This window comes from Trachurus trachurus, assembly GCF_905171665.1.
Source record: "Trachurus trachurus genome assembly, chromosome: 23".
Lineage (NCBI taxonomy): Eukaryota > Metazoa > Chordata > Actinopteri > Carangiformes > Carangidae > Trachurus > Trachurus trachurus.
The window spans coordinates 16,914,675-16,937,071 of NC_139912.1; the positions used below are offsets into that span (position 1 = coordinate 16,914,675).

A 22,397-nucleotide genomic window follows, 5' to 3' on the forward strand; every position below is an offset into this window, starting at 1 on the left:
AGCCTGGAGCTATATTATACCAACATGGATTAATGTGGAGTGTCCTGGGTGTGTTCATCTTCTCCAATGTGAAACAGTGCATCATCTTAAGTGTTCAGAGTGTAGTTGCAGTCACTCTGGGTTTAGTATCCTGATGGCTAGTTGTACAACTTTCACACAGTAAAAACACTCTCCAGCAGTAAAGTATGTATTACATTTGTTTCACATTTCTGTCAAAACATAACAAGTCTGCAAAAGTCAACAATGCTGTTGCTCAACAACGTTAAATGGGTTAATTATGAAAAATTAAAGCAATGTTAATTCTGTTCTTAATTTATTGTTTTTCTCTTACAAAACAGAACAAAAAGTACCTGATTGATGAGAGTACAGTTAAAGTACTGGATCAATAAGCAGAATCATTAATATGATACCCATCCCCACACACTGGTGATGTATGTGTGACCCGAGAGTGTGTCCACACTGAGGATTAGTTTGATCAAAAATGTTTATTCCATGGTGTAAACAGTCCAGTCACTCACTCACTCACACACACACACACACATACACACACGCACACACACTTTTCTTCTTCTTCTTTTTTTTTTTTTTTTTTACAAAATTCTTAGTATAATGCATGTGAGAGACAAGAATCATAAAAGTGACATAAGCACAACGTGATTGGCTTTTTCAGTTCATTAAGAAATAACAGGGAACTCCTCCTTTAGTTCTGTCCATCGGGAAATCAACACAACTGATGCTGTTTGTGTTTAAGGCCACAGAGGAGAGGTCCAGGTGTCCACGGAGGACCGACCGGAGCTCATGTCCTGCTGCAGAGTCTACATGGATTGTTCAGACTGCGTCCCAAAGGCATCAGCTGTTGTAGTAGTAGTAACAAGTTCATGGACCTTTTTTTCTCCACGGTTCCTTAGCACTCTTCTTTGATGTAGATTTGTTCATCTAGGCTTATGTCGGACTCCAGGTGCTCCAGCCGGTCCGTCTGTCCGTTCATGATCTCGTCAGGGGTTTTCATGAACCTGGAGAACGAGGCACGCACGAGGAGTCGGTTAAATGATGTTAAATCCAGCTATTAAAGCAAAAGTAATGGTTGTAAGGTGTTGTGTTGAGGCAGGTGTGTTGTACCTGAACAGAAGTCTTTGGCCCGGCTCCTTCCTGATGATGTTCAGTTTGTAGTAGTGTCTCAGTGCTCGCGACATCTTCTCATATGTCATATTTGTCCTGTTCTGTTAGAGGTTGAAGAGCAACAGTGTCAATTACAATATTATTAACAAAAAACTAAAATAATAAATATGGTGAACACAAGAGGTGCTTATCTACAAACATGTATCTACATGAGGAGATTATTGTTCCCATTTAAAGCTGCACTAATGAATGTTTGGTCATGTGGTTGGAAACTAAGTCCACAACATCCTCCATGTTATTCATATTCAGGTGTGGACTGTGACATTTACCTCTGTACTGTACTGGAGTATTATTGTTTTGGAAACTTGTGATATGATATGATATCTCATGTCATAGTATGTGTGGAATTGCTGCCTCTGCCTGAGCTGAAGCTGAACTGAGTTTGATTGTTAGGAATGACAGCGACTAGCAAAATAAGATATTTAACCCTCCTGTCCTAACCTCCTGGGTCAAGGACGGACGAAATGAAGGAAGGACAAAGTGAAAAAGGAAGGAAAGATAGAAGGAGGGAGGGAACAGACTGGGTCAAAAAGGAAGGAAGGAAGGGAGGGAGGGAGGGAAAACGGATTGTGGAAAGAAGGAAGGGAAAAAGGAAGGAAAGAAAGATGGAGGGAGGGAACATATTTGTTCAAGGAATGAAGAAGGGGGAAAGAAGGGAGGAAAGAAGGAAGGGGAAAATTATGGAAAGAAAGATGGAGGGAGGGAATAGATTCGTTCAAGGGAGGAAGAAGAAGGAAGGAAGAAGGGAGGAAAGAAGGAAGGGGAAAAGGATGGAAAGAAAGATGGAGGGAAGGAAAAGATCAGGTCAACTGGATCAAAAGAGGAAGGAAGAAGAAGTAAGGACAAAGGGAAAGAATGAACCAACGAAGGAAAGGAAAAAGGATTGTGGAATGAAGGGAGAAAGGAAGGAAAGAAGGAAGAATGGAGGAAAGGAACAGATTGGGTCAATTTGACCCAGAATGACAGCAGGAGGGTTAAAATAGATCAATCTGTGTCTGGTCTCACAGTGACTGTTTTCATAGCACAAACTGTTGTTAACCTCCAGTACACAACCTATAGATGTGCTGTGTATTAATCAAGGCATTACACTGTCTGTAGTGCTAAAGTAACAGACAGATTTATTCAAACTCCTTATCTGATTATTGAACTCTCTCTAAAGTCAATGTTGAGTATTAGAGATAGATGCCGCTTAAAGGGATATTCCAGCGTCAGTGTCTAACACACCGTGACACCGAGTAAGACCCCCCCCGCCCCCTCGAGAGATCAACTTTGCCGACCGCTAGCTTCTCTAGTTGTAGCAACATCAGTAAAGACCGCACAATAACAATACACTGCTGCCTATTCCTCCACAATGGCAAACCGCCATCAAAAAAGCCACTCATAGCCACAAATAATGCTCATAACAGCACCAAACTTCATCAACAGTACAAACAGGGTTCCACCACATACTGTAATACGAGGCATCAAACACCTGCTGGCTTTGCCTGAAAAGAGACAAAAACAAAACTCACCCACTCTCCTCCAGCCGCTTGCTAGTTGTGGGGAAGCCCTGACGAGTCGATTACCGAGTGCAGTAGAAAAGTCAGGAGTCCAGTGATGTTTAGTTCCAAAAATGCAGCACGCTTTGCTGACTGTGATAGTTTGAGCAACTCAACTCATTTAATTTCTCTGTCATAGGAACAATGATGCATTCGGTTATCGACTCGTCAGGGCTTCCCCACTACTAGCAAGTGGCTGGAGGAGAGTGGGTGAGTTCTGTTTTCGTCTCTTTTCAGGCAAAGCCAGCAGGTGTTTGATGCCTCGTATTATGGGCTGGGACACTATTTGTACTAAGTTTGGTGCTGTTCTGAGCATTATTTGTGGCTATGAGTGGCTTTTTTGACGGCAGTTTGCTGGTGGAGGAATAGATAGCAGTGTATTGTTATCATGCGGTCTTTGCTGAAGTTGCTACAACTAGAGAAGCTAGCGAAACTTGATCTCTCGAGGGGGCGCCTTACTCTGTGTCACAGTGTGTTAGACCATGGGTTAAACATACGCCGGAATATCCCTTTAATCATCTTTGATTTTCATTTTTCCATTTCCAACCCCAATGCATTGGCTTCACTTCATCACTCCCTTCACATTAACTCTACACATTAACGTCTCTGTAGGAGTACAGTACAGTATATAATGGGTCACAAACAGCTTTAGAAAGATCCTAACAGTTGCTCAATACATGCTGAATTTACAAGCCAACATATTTGCTTGTGTGTACAGCTGTCAACACTGTTGGTTATATAACGTCCTAAATATTTCATCTCATTACGCTCCTTAAGGGGAACACAGGAGGAAGTCAGGGAATACCAGTTCTCTGTCTTACCAACTGCTAACAGTCGTACTATTACTCTTGATCGCATTACATCTGATGTTAACCTCTATACCACACTGCCAGCAGAGCCTAATTAACTGACCAATACTACACTGACAGTACATCACCAAATCATCTGCATAGATGCATGTTAACGAGACAATTACTGACCATGAAAATGCTCATTAGTGCAGCTTTAAATTGTTGTAGAAATGCAGAAATCAGTACTTCCTCTTCTTTCTCCGCTCACCAAACACCTGCACACAAGTGAGTGTGTGTTTACCTTGTGGTTGCCCCAGAGCCTGGCCAGGCCATTGGGGTCCATGATGCGGAAGACTTTGTTTTCTGGATCCTCCCAGCGGATGTAGTTCTCGTACCTGCTGTCAGACAGGAGCTGGTAGACGTAGTCCCACAGCAACCTGCAGTCTGTGGAGACACAGCAACACAGTTTGTTTGTGTTGGTGGTTCATCTGGTTTTAAAGGTCCAGTGTGCAAAATGGGGGGAAAACCGTGACATCCAGCCTTCAGATTCTAGATTGCAGCGCTCATTCACTATATCATATTCATGAGTAGTATATTCAGATTTTGCCAATAAACTCTGCTAATTATTACACACTGGACCTTTAAATGAAGACATTAGCTGCTGCAGCTTCAGCCACATCAGGACTGAGTCGTACCTGCTATCCGTCCAATGGGCATCTGCTGCTCCTCAGGAGGCGACACCGGCATGATGACGTGGTTCCTGTAGAGCGCCTCCTCCTGCTGCAGCAGGTGGTGCTGCTGCTGCTGCTGCTGCTGAGCCAGAGGCATCGGGTGGTGGTGGACATGGACTTTACTTTCACGGCCATTCTCCAGCGTTCCCTGAGGCAGGGGTCCACCGCGGCTGTGCCTGAAGTCCATGCCGGCGCCCCCGCCGCCGCTCCTGCTGGGGCTGAGGAGCAGGGGGTTCATGATGGTGCTGGGCATGAGCTGGATGACGCGAGGAGGGCCCGCCTCCTGGCCCCCAGGGCTGCCCGGGCAGGCGGGCTCTCTGGGCGTGCTGCAGCGGCCGTTGGGCGCGGCCGGGGACACGGACAAGGGGTACATTTCCTCGGGCAGGTGGTGGTTGCTGTCGGGCAGCTGGGAGAAGGCCTGAAGGCAGTCCTCGCCGGCTGGACGAGGGTGGCCCTGCTGCAGAGGGGATCGCCCCGAGTTCTGATGGTGGGGGGAGCGGGAGCGGTGTCGCAGCTCGATGGTTGGTGGGTGCTGGGCGACCGGCTCCGTACCACGTGGCCCCCGTCGTACCGTTTCTGAGGATACACACCAAACAATGTGCTGTGAATCTTCAACAACCGCACATACAACATGGATATTCTATTTCTGTACGGGACAAATAATTATGAATGATAATAATGTTTTGTCATATGCACTGATGACATTTTTCTCTTCTTTTATCTGTGCTCTATATTCCTTTCACTGTTCTCCAGTGTATGGCAAGTTACTTTAAAAAAGTAACTGGTTATAGTTACTAAAAAGTAACTAAGTAGGGGAGACCGGGGTTGGTTGGCACACCCCTGTTTTCTGGCCTCCTGTTGGTCACAGACTCACAAATGTGACATCAAAATGATCATCTTTTTGAGCTGCACTTATCTAGTTTGTTAAAACATCTGAAAATGACTCTCTTTTTTGCTTAGGGCAAAATATCAGTTTTTTAGTACCAAAAGTAAAAAATTGCCCCTCGCACTTAAAGTGTTATAAAATTGCTTTGGATAAAGATATTGGAAATGTGTTACTTCCAGTTTGTAGAGATAGGAGTCAGCTTCAATTTGATATGAAACTTGAAAGTCTTTGATGAGTGACGTTCCTGGGCAACATCATATATTCACAAAAGTGGGTTTGTTTTGGTCGGGGTTGGTTGGCACACTCATGTCAGGGTTGGTTGGCACACACAAACCAACCCCAACATGCAGTATACATATATTAATGTGATTAAACATAATTTCATACAATTCAGTGCACTGAGTGCAAGAAATGGCCACATGACTTCTGCAGTGAAATGGACCACAAAGCAGTGATTCTATATAGGCCTTAATGTAAATAGTCTGCATCCACCCCACACAGCAAATCTAAAACACAGTGAGATGGAAAGAAATAAAAATACAAAGAGGTGATATGCTATATTTAAGAATAAATTATATATTCATTGAATATTTTCTCTTTAAAAAAAAAAAAAGCTCAAATCATTTACTGTTTAATGTTCTGTGTACGTGTTATCTTGTTCGTGGCCTTAAATGCCCTGTTTTAATGTTATACATGCAAATATATGCATGCATATACATGCTATGTTCTTAAATTTGAATATATTAGAATAACATTTCCAATTTATTATTATATTGGTTGCTTCATCCATTCATTTTTACATTGTGCCAACCAACCCCGTGAAGTGTGCCAACCAACCCCGTGTCGGGGCTGGTTGGCACAAGTGCGCAGTATGATTTTATTCATAAATAAATACATTTTAGAATATAACTGTGGACATTGAAATGTGTTTAGTTAAAGCTGACACCTTAACCTTTCATTTAATGCTGGTTTGAATATTCTCACATAAATGATGCCAGAGTGCTATGGCAAAGAGTGAAAAGTGTGCCAACCAACCCCGGTCTCCCCTAACTGAATTATAAAAGTAACGGCCAGGAAAAGGAACTGTTGCGTTTTTTTAAATAAAATGCCATAACCCTAACCTCCCGTTTATCTGGAACTAACCAACTCACTCAGTATTCCTCCACACAGGCAGGCTCCACGACATGTTGGTTAGTTCCAGATAAATGGCTTTTTTCCGACTAGTTGATGGACTGAAAAAAAGTGTATATAACGTACAACTTTAACAGGTGTGTTATTTTGTGCCAGGACTTCTTGAGTCAAGTAACGGCGCATTTTATTGACAGTCACTAACAGCGTTATAACAAGGGAAACAGTAACTTTTTTGACTACCCGTTACTGAAAAAAAGTTAATATTGTATTTTATAAGGCCGTTATTCCCATCACTGCTGTTCTCTGCTACTGCAACACTGTACATAACATTTCCACATCTTGGGACAAATAAAGGAATATTTTATTTTATCTTATGTCTGAGGTCCTAGAGTCAATAAAAAAAATACAGATGACAAAGTTCTCAAACATTATTTTTTCAGAGCATCCGAACAATGAAGCAGACGCCAACAGAAACCGCAGTTCCTCTAATGACCACTAGAGGGAGTGAGTCTCCATAGACTCCCATGTTAAAATGTCCAACCTGACAGCAGGTATGAACATACTCACAGCCTGGTACAAAAAGCTCTTTATTATAAGTCATTTCCTCATTCATGTTAACTTTATGTAGCTCACCTGCTACCAGTTTACTGAGGCTTCAGTTATGTATAATTGAGGGTGTAGTGAGCATGTGCCTGCCAGAGGGCAGATGTTTTTGGCACCACACACACTCACACACTCCACCTCTTTGATCTTATAAGCTGCAAGTGAAGTCAGGTACAAGAAGGCTCTGGTCATTTTAATTGATATTCTATTATTTGACATTATCAGTGGACTCTACTGGGTCACAGACAGGTGAACTTGATTGCTTAGTTTACTAATAGGCAAACTTAAAATCATTCATTTAACTAAGTCATCAGTGTGTGTGTGTGAATTCTACACAGGGCTTCTACAAAACAGGTTTCTGCTGATTCCAGTTAAGCTGTACAGATAGACAGAAACCACTTTGAGTGTTTAACATACAGGTGTGTCGATAGTAAACAGATCCAGGTTATCAGGGTGAGACTGAGCAGGGAGTTGCAATAAAAACAGACAAGGAAACACAACGTTGATAAACTGAACACCTGGATACACACGTGTGTTGTAGGCTGTGAACAGGCAGCACACATCTAATGTTGTTATTGCACTGGTTTGGGTCAAAATAGAACATTGTTGTGGAGACCGGCTCTGACCTGACAGAGATGACCACTGGGTGTCAGTAATCTCCTACAGCTAAGATCATTCTCTGCTCTGAGCTCAAGCTGGATCCAGTAGTTTGAAAATAACACAGGCGAGAGGTGTGAAAACAAGGAAGACAGAGGTAATAAATACCAGAGGACTGGCCTCGGTCAGTGTGTGTGTGTGTGTAAGCGCAGCTTGTGCGCATTGTTTCCCTGTTCAACAGGTTTTATTGTCAACATACAGGACAGCTGCTGCCACATTTTCTCGGATCAGATCAGAAACCAGTCTGACGGTGTTACAGTACTTGAACACAACAAAGTGACAAGCTCTGTGTTTATGAGGGAAGAGACAACACACACAATTTACCTCCTTCACACCTGGGTGTAATATGACCTTACTGGTTCAATATTACTACTACAGTACTGTAAATACATTTCATCAGCAAATTCTTCTTCTAGCAGAAAAACAGCTAAGCTAAAACAGTCTCGAGGCACAGAGTTAATCATCTGGATTCATTCTTCAGAGGGATTTTTTTTTTTTTAACTATGTGGGGCAGTGTTTAGCTCAGTTGGTAGAGCACCTGCCCCATGTGTTGAGGCTAAATAGTCCTCACTGCAGGCGGCCCTGGTTCGAATCCCGTGCCGTGCGGCCCTATCCTGCGTGTCATCCCCCCCTCTCTGCCTCCCATTTCCTGTCTCTCTCTCAACTGTCCTGTCCATTAAACCGCAAAAAGCCCCAAAAAATATACTTTAAAAAAACTATGTAAAATCAATCACTTAGTCTCAAAAGTGTCACACATAAAGTCAAATCACATCTCAAAACACACCTGTTCAGACTGGCCTACCCCCCTTAACATATTGTAATCTCATTGTCATTGTCAATGTTCACTGTTGCTGTATTGTTGCTATTTATTATTGTTGTTTTATTGCTTGTTTCATTGTTTTACTTTTTGTACTTTTAATTGTTTTTATTGTAAGGCGACCTTGAGAGTCCTGAAAGGCACCTATAAATAAAATGCATTATTATTATTATTACAAGCAGAGCAGGTCCACAAGCAGCGAACCAAACTCGTGCTCACGCAGCATTATAGCCGCCAGTGAACCTCCTGAGAGTGCATTTCTGTGGCACCACCATGGAGCTGCAAAGTTCCCGCTCCCCAAGTGGCAGTTGGTTCAAAGCCCTCTGAAGCCTTCAGCGGAGCCTACAGAACAATGTGATGAAGGAGAGAAGACAGTCAGACGTTGAGCGGACTAACCTTCGAGCTTCAGGTGCTGTGCGGCGCTCTCAGGCAAAGAGTGGAATGGGTTCCCGGGGAAGTACGCTGACGGGTAAAACACATGGGGCTTCCTCTGCTTTAGGATGTGCTGAAGCAGCTCATAGAGGACATCTCCTGCAGATACAAAGGTCAGAGGTCACTATACATCTCCCGGTAGCATTTCAAGTTGGAATGAGATGGTTTAAGGACAGGATCGGCTCTGACCGATTATAAGCACGTCACATTCAAAGTTATGGGTTAAAACAAAATACATTCTATGGCTTTAGTTTTATAATAATGAAAATAATCATGCATGATCCCGTTCACAGTCCACATATCTGGGGACAAAATGTGAAGCAGTGAAAGTCTGTGTGGAGACACCAGACTCAGACCTGAGCAGGAAGTTCCACGAATGTTTAACAGCTGTTTGTTTGGCCTCACCACTGACGGCTCCGATCCAACACACATTCATCCTGTCCTTTCTTAAAGCCTTCCCATAACAAGGAAATGATTCTCAAGAAGGAAGTGATGGCGCACACACACACACAGATACAGATACACCCCTCTCAGTTCTCACTTTCTGGTCCTGTGGCATTCAGCTGCAGTGTGGGGAAAATTCCTGCTTCCTGGTTCATGAGGGGTTGTTTTGATTTTCAATTTCATACATCTGTTTAAACTTCAAGCTTCATGTTTTATCAACCATCTAAAAGGCAATCTTCTTCATGAGTTAGCATTACCAGGAAACATGTTTTGTTTTGTTTTGTTTTGTTGCTGATTTGCATTTCTGATTTTTCCTTTATAATTGTGTTTGCATTATTCGTACAAGGAAATCTTACAGGTAAAAACAACCCTTAAATTAGCTTTCTTATAACACCTTTTTATTTCCCTATAAATAATTGCAGGTTTAGAGATAGGTGCTGATATAATCCAGGAACAAAGCATCAGTCTGTTGTTAGAAAGAAGCCAGCCGACAGCACTGACTGATGGGAACTGCTGTCTTATAATCACCCAAAGGAGGAAACAGTCACATCACAGGCCAGAGAATCTGCTCTGTTCCTCAAACCCATGTTTCACTGACGGTCCCGACAACACACTGCTAATACTGAAATGTGATCAGCCACCATGAACACTTTGTCTCCTTACACCTCATGACGTCTCAGGAATTAGAAAGAGAGAGAGAGGGGAAAGAAAACCTCCTCAAAATCTGAAGAGATACATGAAACAATGACTAATAAAGTCTGTGGTGAGTCACACTTTCCTCCAGACTCCCGTTTCTTTACAGGATATGAATATTTTACATCGATGTGAAATGGAAATATCCTGAGAGGAGGCTGACAACAGCTGTCAGCTGGACCACGTCTCTGTCTAACTACAGTACAGATGAATCTGTCAGAACATGGGATGCAGTGAAGGGGAGCAGGCTGGGAGCACCTCACTCTGACTGCTTGACTACACAAAAGAAAATCATTATTAAATGAATGTATACATATGTATTTAACAAATGAAACCATGGAGTGTATGTGAACTTCTGTGGCTCACTGTCAGTGAGTTGAGTTAGATTATTCTAACCTCACTATATAAAGAATGCACACAGACATCGGTGGCATGTTTGGATAAAAGAATATAAGGACAGAATTGAAATTGTTTTTATCAACTCAATCAGCTTTTTAAATGTTTATAATGAAGTTAGTAATTCTATTGTGAACAATGTAAATCATAAATAAGCAACTATAAACTTAAATTCCTGAAGATGAGACGACACTGTACACAGCAATCTGATCAACAGCTGTGAGTAAATAAGGAGCAGCTACAAATGCTGGATGACGGAAAAAAACGGTAACACTTTAGATTAGGAAACACATATTCACCATTAACTAGGTGCTTATTAATATGCATATAAGTAGCTTACCAGCTCCTTATTAGTAATTATTAAGCACGTATTAACACCTTATTCTGCATATCCTTATTCTACCTCTATTACACCATGAATTAAGATTTTTCCTGATATTAACTCCTAATTATCGCTTATTCATTGTAAATTAATGCATTGTTGTTTCTGAATAATGATGTGAATAACCAGTGGTTGCATTCATTCAATGCATTCATTTACAATGAATAAGCGATAATTAGGAGTTAATAAGCACCTAGTTAATGGTGAATATGTGTTCCCTAATCTAAAGTGTTACCAAAAAAACTAATGAAATGTAAGACGTAACAATAAAGAAAAAACGTATTAATGATTAATAAAGTGTTAACAAGCTAATAAGTAAACTTGTTATGAACCACTTATAAATCCTTTATTGTGAAGTGGTACCCCAACATTGTAACTTATTCATTAGATTGTTTATTATTGCATCAATATCAGCTTACTTATTCATGGGTTAAACTTAATTATTAATTTCTCTCAGCCTTTTGATCATTTGTTCACTTTAAATCATTTTTAATTCCCTGTAGCCTACATCTCCTGCACCTAAACAGTTTATTTCACAACTCTGACCTCACACCTCCCACTCATCTCATGACGTCCGCCCTGAACCACACAGGCTAATTTCATCCCTGTATTGTGTAAAGGTTCCAAAGACACAAACAGTCACCCAGCCTGACCAGAAATCGCCTGAAACCCCCGAGAACCTGTTGGCTCGCTGTGCTTTTATTTTCTAGAGGGCCGCCGGTGTTGCCAGGGCAACGGTTGAGGTTGGTTTTCTACTTCCTGATCAACGATCTTCTAACTTCCTTCCCCCGGCAGCCTCACTGTAACAGCTGCCCACCCCCCTTCCTCTACTGCCGCCTCACCCCGTCTCCCTCCCTCCTCAGCTCCAGCTGCCTATTGACTTTTAAAGGGCACAGTTTTGTTGTAAACACAAAAAACACACACCAGCAATGATGTTGCACTTGGTGGGGCTACAGCTATTTGAGGCTCATAATGACAGTTTGCTTTTTTTTTTTTACTCATGATTAATGATCCAAGAAGGAACCAGGCTTCATTTCCAGTCCTGATCGGCGTGTCTGTGACAGCAGGTGTCACTTTTCTCCCGAAGAAAAAGGAACTTCTATGAATATCCACTTTTTCCATGATTTGATTTGACCTAGTCAGAGAGTTCCCATGATCTAAAACTGCTCTTCCTTCCCCACTGGTTTTCCAGTCTGCTCCAGATGGACTTAGAAAAAAATAATAATCTAATGCGATCAATAAAAGTGACTCATTTCACTGAGGCCTCCAGTTTTCCAGACCTCAGCGACATGTTGAACGCCATTAAGGTGAGATACTACAGGTGAATAGGGTACACATGTCACCATGAAACCTTCCAAGTTTATCACTAACATTGAGACTAATATTTTTGTATTACAAGTCTTGTCAAATTTTATTTGCTTAAATATGTAAATGGGGCAATATTTAATGAAATATACGCTAATCTGCATACATTTCCAGAACAGGAATCTGAACAGGATGAAGCCACTTTCAAATTTTTAGTTGACATATTAGAAGTCAGAAGTTTTTACAGAGAAGATTTTGGATATCTCTTTTTATCACTCTGTAAATGAGAAAATACTGTCACCAGCCCTAAAAAAAAAAATCTAATTTCGCCATGTTTTTAGGAATAAAATGTTGTATCAATGTAAATCAGGCTGTGAATGATATATCAACAATCCTCTGTAAAAACCTTCAGAATATAGAAAGGGATCAAACTGGAAGGTTTGGTGTCTGTAAGTGCTGCTGAAGTGCAGATTTCTAGCTCAGGGTCTGAGGAGAAACTCTTTTTTAAAAACAGCCTTTAAAGACTTGTACTGTAAAATTCCATAGATTGTTATTGTCAATCGTACTTTTATGATTTGTTGCTGATACAAGGGAAATTACATTTTTTGGAGCCTACATCATTGTTAAGGAGAGACAGGGCTCTACAATGACACCTGACATGACATGGGTCAGACAGCATGTTAACTTTTGGTGAATTTAGGAGATATCTACCAACGCTAGAAGACAAAATGAAGTAAAATAACCACCTTAATGTGGATTTTCTACCATTCCTTTCCACAATTTTGAAAGAAGACATGATAAGGGAGCAAAATAGCCTAAAATCTCAAAATTGATTGATGTGTGAAAAAACAGTGTTGTGTCTCGCCTTCAGAGATTCACAAACAGGTGAGCAGGAAGACGAGGCGTACCAGAGTGGGGGGATCTGTAGCGGAAGTCCTCCTTGGTGAGCAGCAGCAGGGCTTTGCCGTTCATCTGGAAAGATGCACTTGTGATGGGCCGCAGGGCAAACTCCTTCTCAGCCCATCGCAGCCACTGGGCCACGTCCTCCCTGCTCCAAAACACCGGCTGCAAACCTGGAGAGGGGCACAGAGAAGGAGAGGAGTTAAGACCATGGAGGGTTTTAAAGAAGAAGCAAAACGGAGGTGGAAGAGAGAGAGAGAAAAAAAGAGGGCAGGGTGGTTGGGGGCGAGGAAGGAAGAAAGAAAGATGGAAAGGCAGGAAGGGGGAGGGGGGCAAAGGAGATGAAGGGGAAAGGAGGAAGAGAGAGGAGAAGGGGGGTTACAGGAAGGAAGGAGGACAGGCAGTAAAAAGGATATTGAGGAAGTGGAGATAAAAGTCAAAAGGAGGGGGGTGATTACAGGAACAGTGGCAGGGAGGGAAAAAAAGATGAAGGAGGAGGCAGATTCAGAGGGAGAGGAGGTGAGAATAAAAGATTAGAAGATGATAGGAGGAATACAGAATGATTCATGGGGGGGGGGGGGGCTGTGCTCCTGGTCCATCAGTTTATTAGTTGGGTGTATAAATGAAGGAGGATACAGTGCCGTCATGGGAACAGCAGAGTAGAACACACCAGAAACACGTTCTGACATCAAGTCAGTCAGTTCACTGCTGATGATACTGACAACCCACCAGACCTCACTCAACTTCAAACTGGATTTTCCACACGAATACAGTGTGAGTACCCCCCCCCCCCCCCTATAATAACCCTGTTCAAACATGTGTTACCCTTTTACTTTTCATTCCACTCACTGGGATTATTTGGTAAACTATATACGATATAAGAGAAAGTATAATTCTAACTTTAAACAACTTTGACTCTTATTTATCCTGGTTGAACGGATATCACAACCTCATATTCTCTCACTCTCTGTGGAACTCAATGATTTTCACAGTGACTCAAACTCGCCCTGTCTTTTTCTTGCACACACACACACACACACACACACATACAGAAAGGCAGAGAAACAGACATTCAGCAGCATACAGCTCTGATCACAACATCCATGACACCCACGCGGAGCACAGCTACTCATTTCTAACATCTCACTTATCGCTCAGACTCAAACACTTCCTCTGGGAGTCAGACAGCTGTTATCTTTGGCCGCCAATGTCACTGTCACATATGTAATAGGAGCCTTTTGCTGGCTTTCCAGCCCCAGTCCCTCTCCAACTCCCCCTGCTCATGAAACAAAGGAAGTTTTCACGGAGAGCAATCAATATAAAATGAAACCCTGTCTAGATTGTCAGCTTCCCATTCCTCCCCTTCCCCTGGATTTCTCCATGTTCAAACAGGAGCGCGAGTGCGAGGAGGCCGAGGTTATCTGGAGCACAGCTCACTGTCCGTCAAGCTCTGACCTTCAGCCTGTCAACACACATCCTCAGAAAGTGTCGGGGAACGGGATACAGGAGTTTGACCACTATAGAAACTAACGGTGCCATGACGAGGAGTCAAATGTCTTTACATTTAACTTTTTGGATTTGTGGAAAAGAGGCAGAATATGTCTCCTTTAATGAATTTAATACGGATCAAATCAGTAAAAGCTGTTTTAACTCTTCTGTTGTCCTCCTGGGTCAAACTGACCCAATCTGTTTCGAATGGTCCTTCTTTCCTCCCTTCCTCCTGCCTTCCTCCTTTCTCCACTCCTTTCCTTTCTTTGTTCCTCCCTTCCTCCATCCTTCTTTCCCTCCTTTCTCCCTACTTCCCACCATCATTTCCCTGCCTTCCTTGACCCAACCTGTTTCCTTTCTTTCTTTCCTCCCTCCTTCCTTCTTCCTTGACCCAATCTGTTCCCTTTGCCCATCCTTCTTTCCTTTCTTTCTCCCTTCCTTCTTCCCACCATCTTTTTCACTTCCTTCCTCCCTTCATTCTTCTTTGTTCCCTGATCCAATCTGTTCCCTTCCTCCATCTTTCTTTCTTTCCTTCCTTCCTTGACCCAATCTGTTCCCTTTGCCAATCCTTATTTCCTTCATTTCTCCCTTCCTTCTTCCCACCATTCTTTGCACTTCCTTCCTCCCTTCTTTCCCTTCATTCTTCTTCGTCCCCTGATCCAATCTGTTCCCTTCCTCCACCTTTCTTTCTTTCCTTCCTTCCTTCCTTCCTTGACCCAGGAGGACAACAGGAGGGTTAAATGCAGGTAAGGCACGCTACGAAAAACAGCTTTCAGGGACTGCTTGTCCAGTGTGGAGTCGAGTCGCCCCTTGGTCTGTGAAATGTCATTTTGCCATCTTGTTTTTTAGAAATGTTTTTGCTACATGTATATTTGGAGGAGAGGATGGAACAGAGAGGTCAGGTCCAGTTAACAAGGAAAACTCTTGATGATTAACTAACGCCAGCTAGTTAGCTTCGTTAGCGAGGTGCGTTTGTGATTCATCTCAACTCTGAAATGAACTGAGCGTTGGAATGGAAACTTGCCTAATGAAAACAGTCTCAAGTAAAATATACTTCTTGGGGAAACTGAACATCCAGCCCCTCGTAGGTGTCTTGTTGTAAAACCAAATCCTGAATAAAAAATTTTTGGCAACTGAAATGAACTAACTGCCCTGAACTGACCACACAGTGAAAGGCCGAACTGCAGCGCCTATGAAAAGCTCTAAGATGACTACTGCAACTCCAATACTAAACAATACAACCAAGAACAAGTTCTCGGTTATGTAATGTCATTGTTGCGTTGGTCAGTGCCATGATGCGTTGACAAGTCTCAAGGTGTCAACCAAGACCTAGTCACACCCTTAAAACCCAGGCTGCTTTATCGTTTAGGACCATAATTTGAAGAATGAACGTCATGTTGTGTTGAGGAACGCTTTAAAGTAGCGATTAAAACCGTAAAGTTGTGACGAAAAGATATAGAAAGGTAATAAACCAAATGAGAAGTAGGGTCATATTCTCACAGAAGTACATAACTTCCTTTTGTAACCAAAGCTGACAGGACTGTCAGCTGAAGTGTATCAGATAGACAGTCTGATGTCAGCAGGTCTATGTGGGCTTTTTGACCAATGGAAAAGCTGCTTTATACATAACGGACTGTTTATCAATATGGAATCAAGCTGCCGTCTGCACTGCATGCAGCAGCTGGACGTTGCCGACTTGCTAGAGCAGTGAGGCCGGGGCGGGCAGCAGTGCAGGCTGGGTCACGAGGTCATGGCTGCGGTATGCTCTCTCCAGGGCCAGAGAGAGGTGCTGCTCTGCCAAAACCCCTCCGAGATCCGGTCTGCCGGCCTCAGCCATCTGCACAGAGCCCAGAGGAGGAAGCAACAAGCGGAGCAGAAGGGAGGAGGAGCAGGAGGAAGAAGGGGGCCCAAACAAACGTGTCCCAGAACACACTTTGGCAGGAAGCAATCCAGCGTGGGCACGGTTTCAGCACAGGAAACTTCCTACGGTAAGGTTAGAGAGCAACGCTGCAAGGTTTATTAACAGACAGAGGGGAGAGGAGGAGGAGTGGAGGCAGAGGAGGAGTGAAAGCAGGGGAGAAGAGGAGGAGTGGAGGCAGAGGAGGAGAGGAGGAGTGAAAGTAGGGGAGAAGAGGAAGAGTGGAGGAAGAGGAGGAGTGGAGGAAGAGGAGGAGAGGGGGAGTGGAGGCAGAGGAGAAGAGGAGAAGAGGAGGAGTGGAGGCAGAGGAGAAAAGGAGGACTGGAGGCAGGGGAGAAGAGGAAGAGTGGAGGAAGAGGAGAAAAGGAGGAATGGAGGAAGAGGAGGAGTGGAGGCAGAGGAGAAGAGGAGTGGCGGCAGAGGAGAAAAGGAGGAGTGGAGGCAGGGGAGAAGAGGAAGAGTGGAGGCAGATGAGAAGAGGAGTGGAGGCAGAGGAGAAGAGGAGGCAAAGAAGGAGTGGAGAAGAGGAGGAGAGGAAGAGTGGAGGCAGAGAAGGAGTGGAGGCAGAGGAGGAGAGGAAGAGTGGAGGCAGATGAGAAGAGAAGGGGTGGAGGCAGAGGAGGAGAAAAAGAGTGGAGGCTGATGAGAAGAGGAGGAGTGGAGGAAGAGGAGAAGATGAGGAGTGGAGGCAGAGGAGGAGTGGAGGAAGAGGAGGTGCGGAGGCAGAGGAGAAGAGGAGGCAGATAAGGAGAGAAGGAGAGGAAGAGTGGAGGCAGATGAGAAGAGTAGGAGTGGAGGAAGAGGAGGAGAGGAGGAGGGGGGCAGAGGAGGAGAGAAAGAGTGGAGGCAGATGAAAAGAGCAGTGGAGGAAGAGGAGGAGTGGAGGCAGAGGAGAAGAGGAAGAGTGGAGGAAGAGGAGGAGTGGAGGCAGAGGAGAAGAGGAAGAGTGGAGGAAGAGGAGGAGTGGAGGCAGAGGAGGAGAGGAGAAGAGGAGGAGAGGAAAAGTGGAGGCAGAGGAGGAGGGGCGGGAAGAGGAGGAGAGGAGGCAGAAGAGGAGTGGAGGAAGAGGAGGAGAGGAGGCAGAGGAGTAAAGAAAGAGAGGAGGCAGAGGAGGAGTGGAGGAAGAGGAGGAGAGGAGGCAGAGGAGTAAAGAAAGAGTGGAGACAGTCCTGGCCTCAGTGCTGTACAAGAGCAGAATGCCTGTTAATGCAGCTCCTCCAACAACAGTTAACCCTGAACCAGCAGCCCAAAGCTCTGTTTCACTCCTCTGTCTATTTAAAGTTGTCTATGATGCTGAGCCTGATGCAGCCACAAACACTCTCCGTCCAGACGTGAGGAGGAGGAGGAGGACGGATGAAATGGAACAGAGGAGAGAGAGAAAAGAGACATTCACACTGATGATGTTCACTGACAGAGAATCTGTTGCAGATATGTTGCATGTTATAGGAGGAAAAATCAGTTCTAGTCTCCCCCGTCATCGGCCTTTGTCGTACACAGCTCAGGTTCACAGCGCTCATCAGAGAGTGTGTATGTGTGTTTACACTGAAAAAGGAAAAAAAAAAAAAAAACCTCGAGCATGACAGCAGCAGGATCCCGAGCCCTTCACTAAACCGTGGGCTCCTAATCCTCTCTGATGACACATAATTTTCACTCTGTGGTTTCTCATGCCCCCGCTCATGCTCATTAACACGCATACACACACAGAGCGCGCAAGTTGCCAAGGCAACTCATAAGTGCTTGGGATGAATGAAGGGAAGAGGGAGGATGAGATCACTGGTATCTTGTTTCATTGTTGCGGTACAGAAGCCCCAAACTTCCCCTCACAGCCAGACGAGTTCACGATGAGCTCCGTCCTCCTGTCCACACTCCGCTCCAGGCTGCGTCCCACGCTGCTCTTCTGCACGTCTCGGGCCGCAATTTCATCCACGCTGCTCTGACGTTTCTGGAGACCTTTGAGGACGATGATGACGTCCCTGACTGGGTCCGATCAGCCTCCACAACAAAGCCTGACAATGATTTACAAGTGTTACCCAGCCTGTTGCCTTTGCTAGAAGCTGTTAGTTCATTTTGCACTTTTAGCACACTACGACTGTCATGTCATGCTGGAACTTGTTGAGTGTTTTGTGCGACAACTCAACTTCCCGTTAACACCACCTGACTTCAGTGTGTGTGGCCACTCAGGCCTGATGCTTTGAATTGTTACATTTTCATCAGCTGCATCCACCACCAGTCAACTCTCATCAACCCTCTGACACCACCCATAGGAAGGGCACTGGACCTCGGCTGTCATGGTTACAAATATAAAAGATACAGACAGCGGGCACCATGGTTACCGTGATAACAGATACGGTTTGGTTAGGTTCAGGAAAAAGATGGTGATTCAGATTAAAAGTAATTACTCAACATTAGATGCTCTTTGTTGTCAGGGTTACGACCAGGACAATATTTGGCAGTCACGGATAAATGGGAACAACGTAAACTGCTTTAACCCTCCTGTTGTCCCTCTGGGTCAAACTGACCCAATCTGTTCCCTTCCTCCATCCTTCCTTCTTTCCACAATCATTTTTCCATTCCTTCCTTCTTTCCCTTCACCCATCCGGCTTCCTTCCTTGATCTAATCTGTTCCTTCCCTCCATTTTTCTTTCCTTTCTTTTCCCCTCCCTTCCGTCCTTCCTTCCTTTGTTCCCTTCGTCCTTCCTCTTTTGATCTAATTGGCCCAATCTGTTGCCTCCCTCCACCTTTCCGTCCTTCCTTTTCCCTTCCTTCCTTCCCTTCGCCCTTCCTGCCTTTTTTCCCTTCACCCTTCCTTCCTTCATTCCTTCTTTCCCTTCGTCCTTCCTGCCTGCCTTCCTTCCTTCTTTCCCTTCGTCCTTCCTTCTTTGACCCAGGGTTAAATGTGATCTACGAGACAACAAGAAGAAAACTGAATACCTGTGCTCATGCTTTTTATTTCTTTCTCTTTGTGCGTAAGACTGGAGTTTGAGTCATAGTGGGATTATAGAAAGTCTCAGATATTATTTTCTGTTAAAATCTTACGTCAAATATACACACAAGAAGTAATGCACACCGCTCAGCCATGGGTGAACACTAAAACAGAAATCCCTGGCTGCTCTCAGCTCCTCCGTTAGTCAGTCCTTCAGTCAATGTTTGTTCTCTCTCTCCAAGCAGAGGGCAGTGGATTTTGGTGTTGGTATCTGAATGAGGAAGTTTGTCTTTCTCTAGACAGAGAAGAAGGAGGAGGAGGAGGAGGAGGAGGAGGAAGGCTGGCCCTGACCTTCTAACACTCTGCCATGTAAGAGAGCAAACCTTAATCCTCACACACTCTTCTGTCAGGCTACGGCCACACTGTTTTGGCTTTTAAAGGAGACATATTCTGCCCCTTTTCCACAAATTAAAATAGTTCCCAGGTGTCTTAAAGACATGTCTGTTACAGGCTTCGGTCAAAATATTCCAAGGATCAAACATCACAGCTCTTTTCATCCTCTCAAACAGCCCTGTACAGAACGGCTGAAGTGCCTGTCCCTTTAAATGCAAATGAGCCACTGCTTGCCCCGCCCCTTCTACTGGTCCCAGGTAGGGGTGGGGTTATGCAAATTCAAAAACTAATTGCATCAATTGAAGACATCTGAGGGAACAGCTCGTAAAACCACATGGATTTCAACCTAGAGAGCCTGAAAATTACAAATTTCTTTGTCAATTCTCACATTTTGGGGCCAGAAGGCAAAACAAACACCCAGATATGTTTCAAGCCTTCAAAAAGTGGTATTTATAATATAATATGTCCCCTTTAAAACACACCTCTTTGACACCTTTCCTCCTGCTGTCCATACTCTAACAATGGAAACTTCTGTGAACGTTGCTGGACATGACCTGGACGGTCACTGCTGATTGGTTCTCACCAGCAGTGGCTTGTTGTTATCTTTGCTGCTTCAGGTAAACTGTATTTCTCTGCTGCTGCTTGTTCACAGAGTATTTCTGCAACCAGTCTTCAGCAGAGAAGAGGATCCCTGCTTCCTGTTTACTTTGGCCATGCTCATGTACTATATGTGTTTTCAGGTGCGTTCTAGTCTGAACGGGATCTTTTTTCATTTGAAAACGTCACTTTGAAATGAAAAGCACTTTGGATTTACAGGTGTGACAGGGGGAAATCCACCTCCACACACACACAAACACACACCTTTGTTTTCCAATCACATGACCCCCCCCACCCCCCACCCCCCCTCCGACTCTCATATTCCTCCAGTGCTTCCTCCTGGCAGGCCAGGTCCTGTCCCCATCCAGCAGAACTGGACTCCATCCAGTCAAAACAAACATAAAACAGATCATCAATCAACTGAAACTTTTATGGGCAGGAAGTAGCGCGACCTGTTTCTGACGGCTTGTTGCTGAGTGCCGGAGCAAGCCGGCTCTTGTAGGTTAGTTCCTGCAGCCAGCGTTAACTGCCACTCTTCCTTTTGTTCCGGAGCCAGCTTTTTGTCTTGGGTTAGGGTTAACACTCCAGCTTCAAAGACCTCTGCTGGCTTGATTCTAGTTGAAGCACACACCCTGTGAGCAGCAGATCCTGAGTCAGCGCTTCATGCAGTGCAACACTCACGGCGATCATATCTGAGGCAACAGACCTGCACCGGTCCTTCATGAAACCTCTCTTTTATGATAAAACTACGTGGACTTGCAAATATAGCTGATATTAACTCAGCCACGTGTACACCTGTCAAACAGACTGTCACATGAAGGTGCGCCAAATGAACCTTTCTTGCTTCTCTGATTTATTTTTAATTATTTCCATGTTATTTCACACATGCAAATGAAACAAGTCCAAAGATGGCTGAAGTGAAACCTCCCATCTGGAGGAGTTTCTGTTTGTTAGTGAATGTTCAATGTTGTTTCAACACTTAATTTCCCAGAACTGACAGTCAGTTAAAGGGGAACTCTACCCGTCACAGGGAAAAGCTGCTCTGAACCAGTTTAGTCAAATGGAAGACATCACCTCAATGTAAACGTCTGAAAAAGTGAAAACATTAAAGCCCAACATAAAGGCAGATGTCATCAGCTCAGGTTCTGTATACTGTCAAACAGGGATGCACATTTTGAATTTTTTTTCCTGACCAATAACCGACGCTCGTTAACCGATAAGATCGAAATGCTCTATTGAGTAGAGATGTCACGATTATAGATTTTCTTGGTACGATTTTTGTCAGAGAAATAATCATGATTATCACGATTATTCCAATTATTATATTCAATAATTTTACAACACTATGAATGTGTAAAATCAGATATAGTCAAAATATAGTTGCATTACCAATTATATAAACAAATTATTTAAAGTGTCTATTAATATAGGACCAATTATTAATCCTTCAGAGGAAATATTTGAAGTTTCTTTTAATCTTTTATTTTATTACAAATGAGGCACTAACATTTAAATTCCTACCAGTTCAGTGTTACGTTAGGTAAATTGACATTAACATAATTTAACCCAGTTACTGTGTATTTCGAGGGCTTGGAGCCAGAGGGGCGTAAGTGGCTTTTGACAAACTTTACAGGAGAGGCAAAACAAAATTTTGACCACGCTTCAATCAACTGTATTCATTAACCTTAAACCACAACATTGCAGCCACAGACATACTTATATGAATGAGTATTTATGTAATAAACTTATGGCATATTAACACAATGAACATGTTCTAAAACATTTTAAAATAAAAAAAATATGGCAAAAACGTCAGATACGCCCTTTTGGCACCAAACATTTCCAAGTCTTCTATGGACATATTGGGCGTATCTGCTGAACAATGCATTGAATTGATTGAATAATTAACACTTGAATAACACTTGAATAAGTAATTAATTTTCATTTAACTCATTCATTAATTATTTCAAAAGGGTCCTATGTTCCCCGCTGTTGCCGATCAATTGACTCTCTCTACTTATCTGGACTGTCTCTCTCTATCTGGCCTGTCTAGCCTCTACCTGGTCTTTTTACTGTATTAAACTTAACCAACTCCTTTCTTCATGGCCTAAACCCAACCAATGGGACAATTACACGTCCCACTCAAAGTCACAACTCAACTTCTCACTCCAAAATAGGCAAAAATATGCAAAG

The 22,397-nt window shown here is 43.6% G+C and overlaps 1 protein-coding gene across 8 annotated transcripts in view; it reads right to left on the bottom strand.

Annotated features, from left to right (window-relative positions):
- Positions 1–237: 237 nt before the first annotated feature.
- etv6 (ETS variant transcription factor 6) overlaps positions 238–22,397 on the bottom strand; it is a 35,793-nt gene continuing 13,633 nt past the window's right edge. For all 8 annotated transcript variants that reach the window (XM_083999124.1, XM_083999123.1, XM_083999121.1 and 5 more), the window contains 6 exons: positions 12,894–13,058; positions 8,730–8,864; positions 4,204–4,815; positions 3,810–3,952; positions 1,120–1,220; positions 238–1,013 (listed from right to left, as the gene is read on the bottom strand). In XM_083999124.1, coding sequence (XP_083855250.1) covers positions 905–1,013; positions 1,120–1,220; positions 3,810–3,952; positions 4,204–4,815; positions 8,730–8,864; positions 12,894–13,058 — 1,265 coding nt within the window. In that variant the 3' untranslated portion in view covers positions 238–904. The remainder of the gene's footprint in view (positions 1,014–1,119; positions 1,221–3,809; positions 3,953–4,203; positions 4,816–8,729; positions 8,865–12,893; positions 13,059–22,397) is intronic.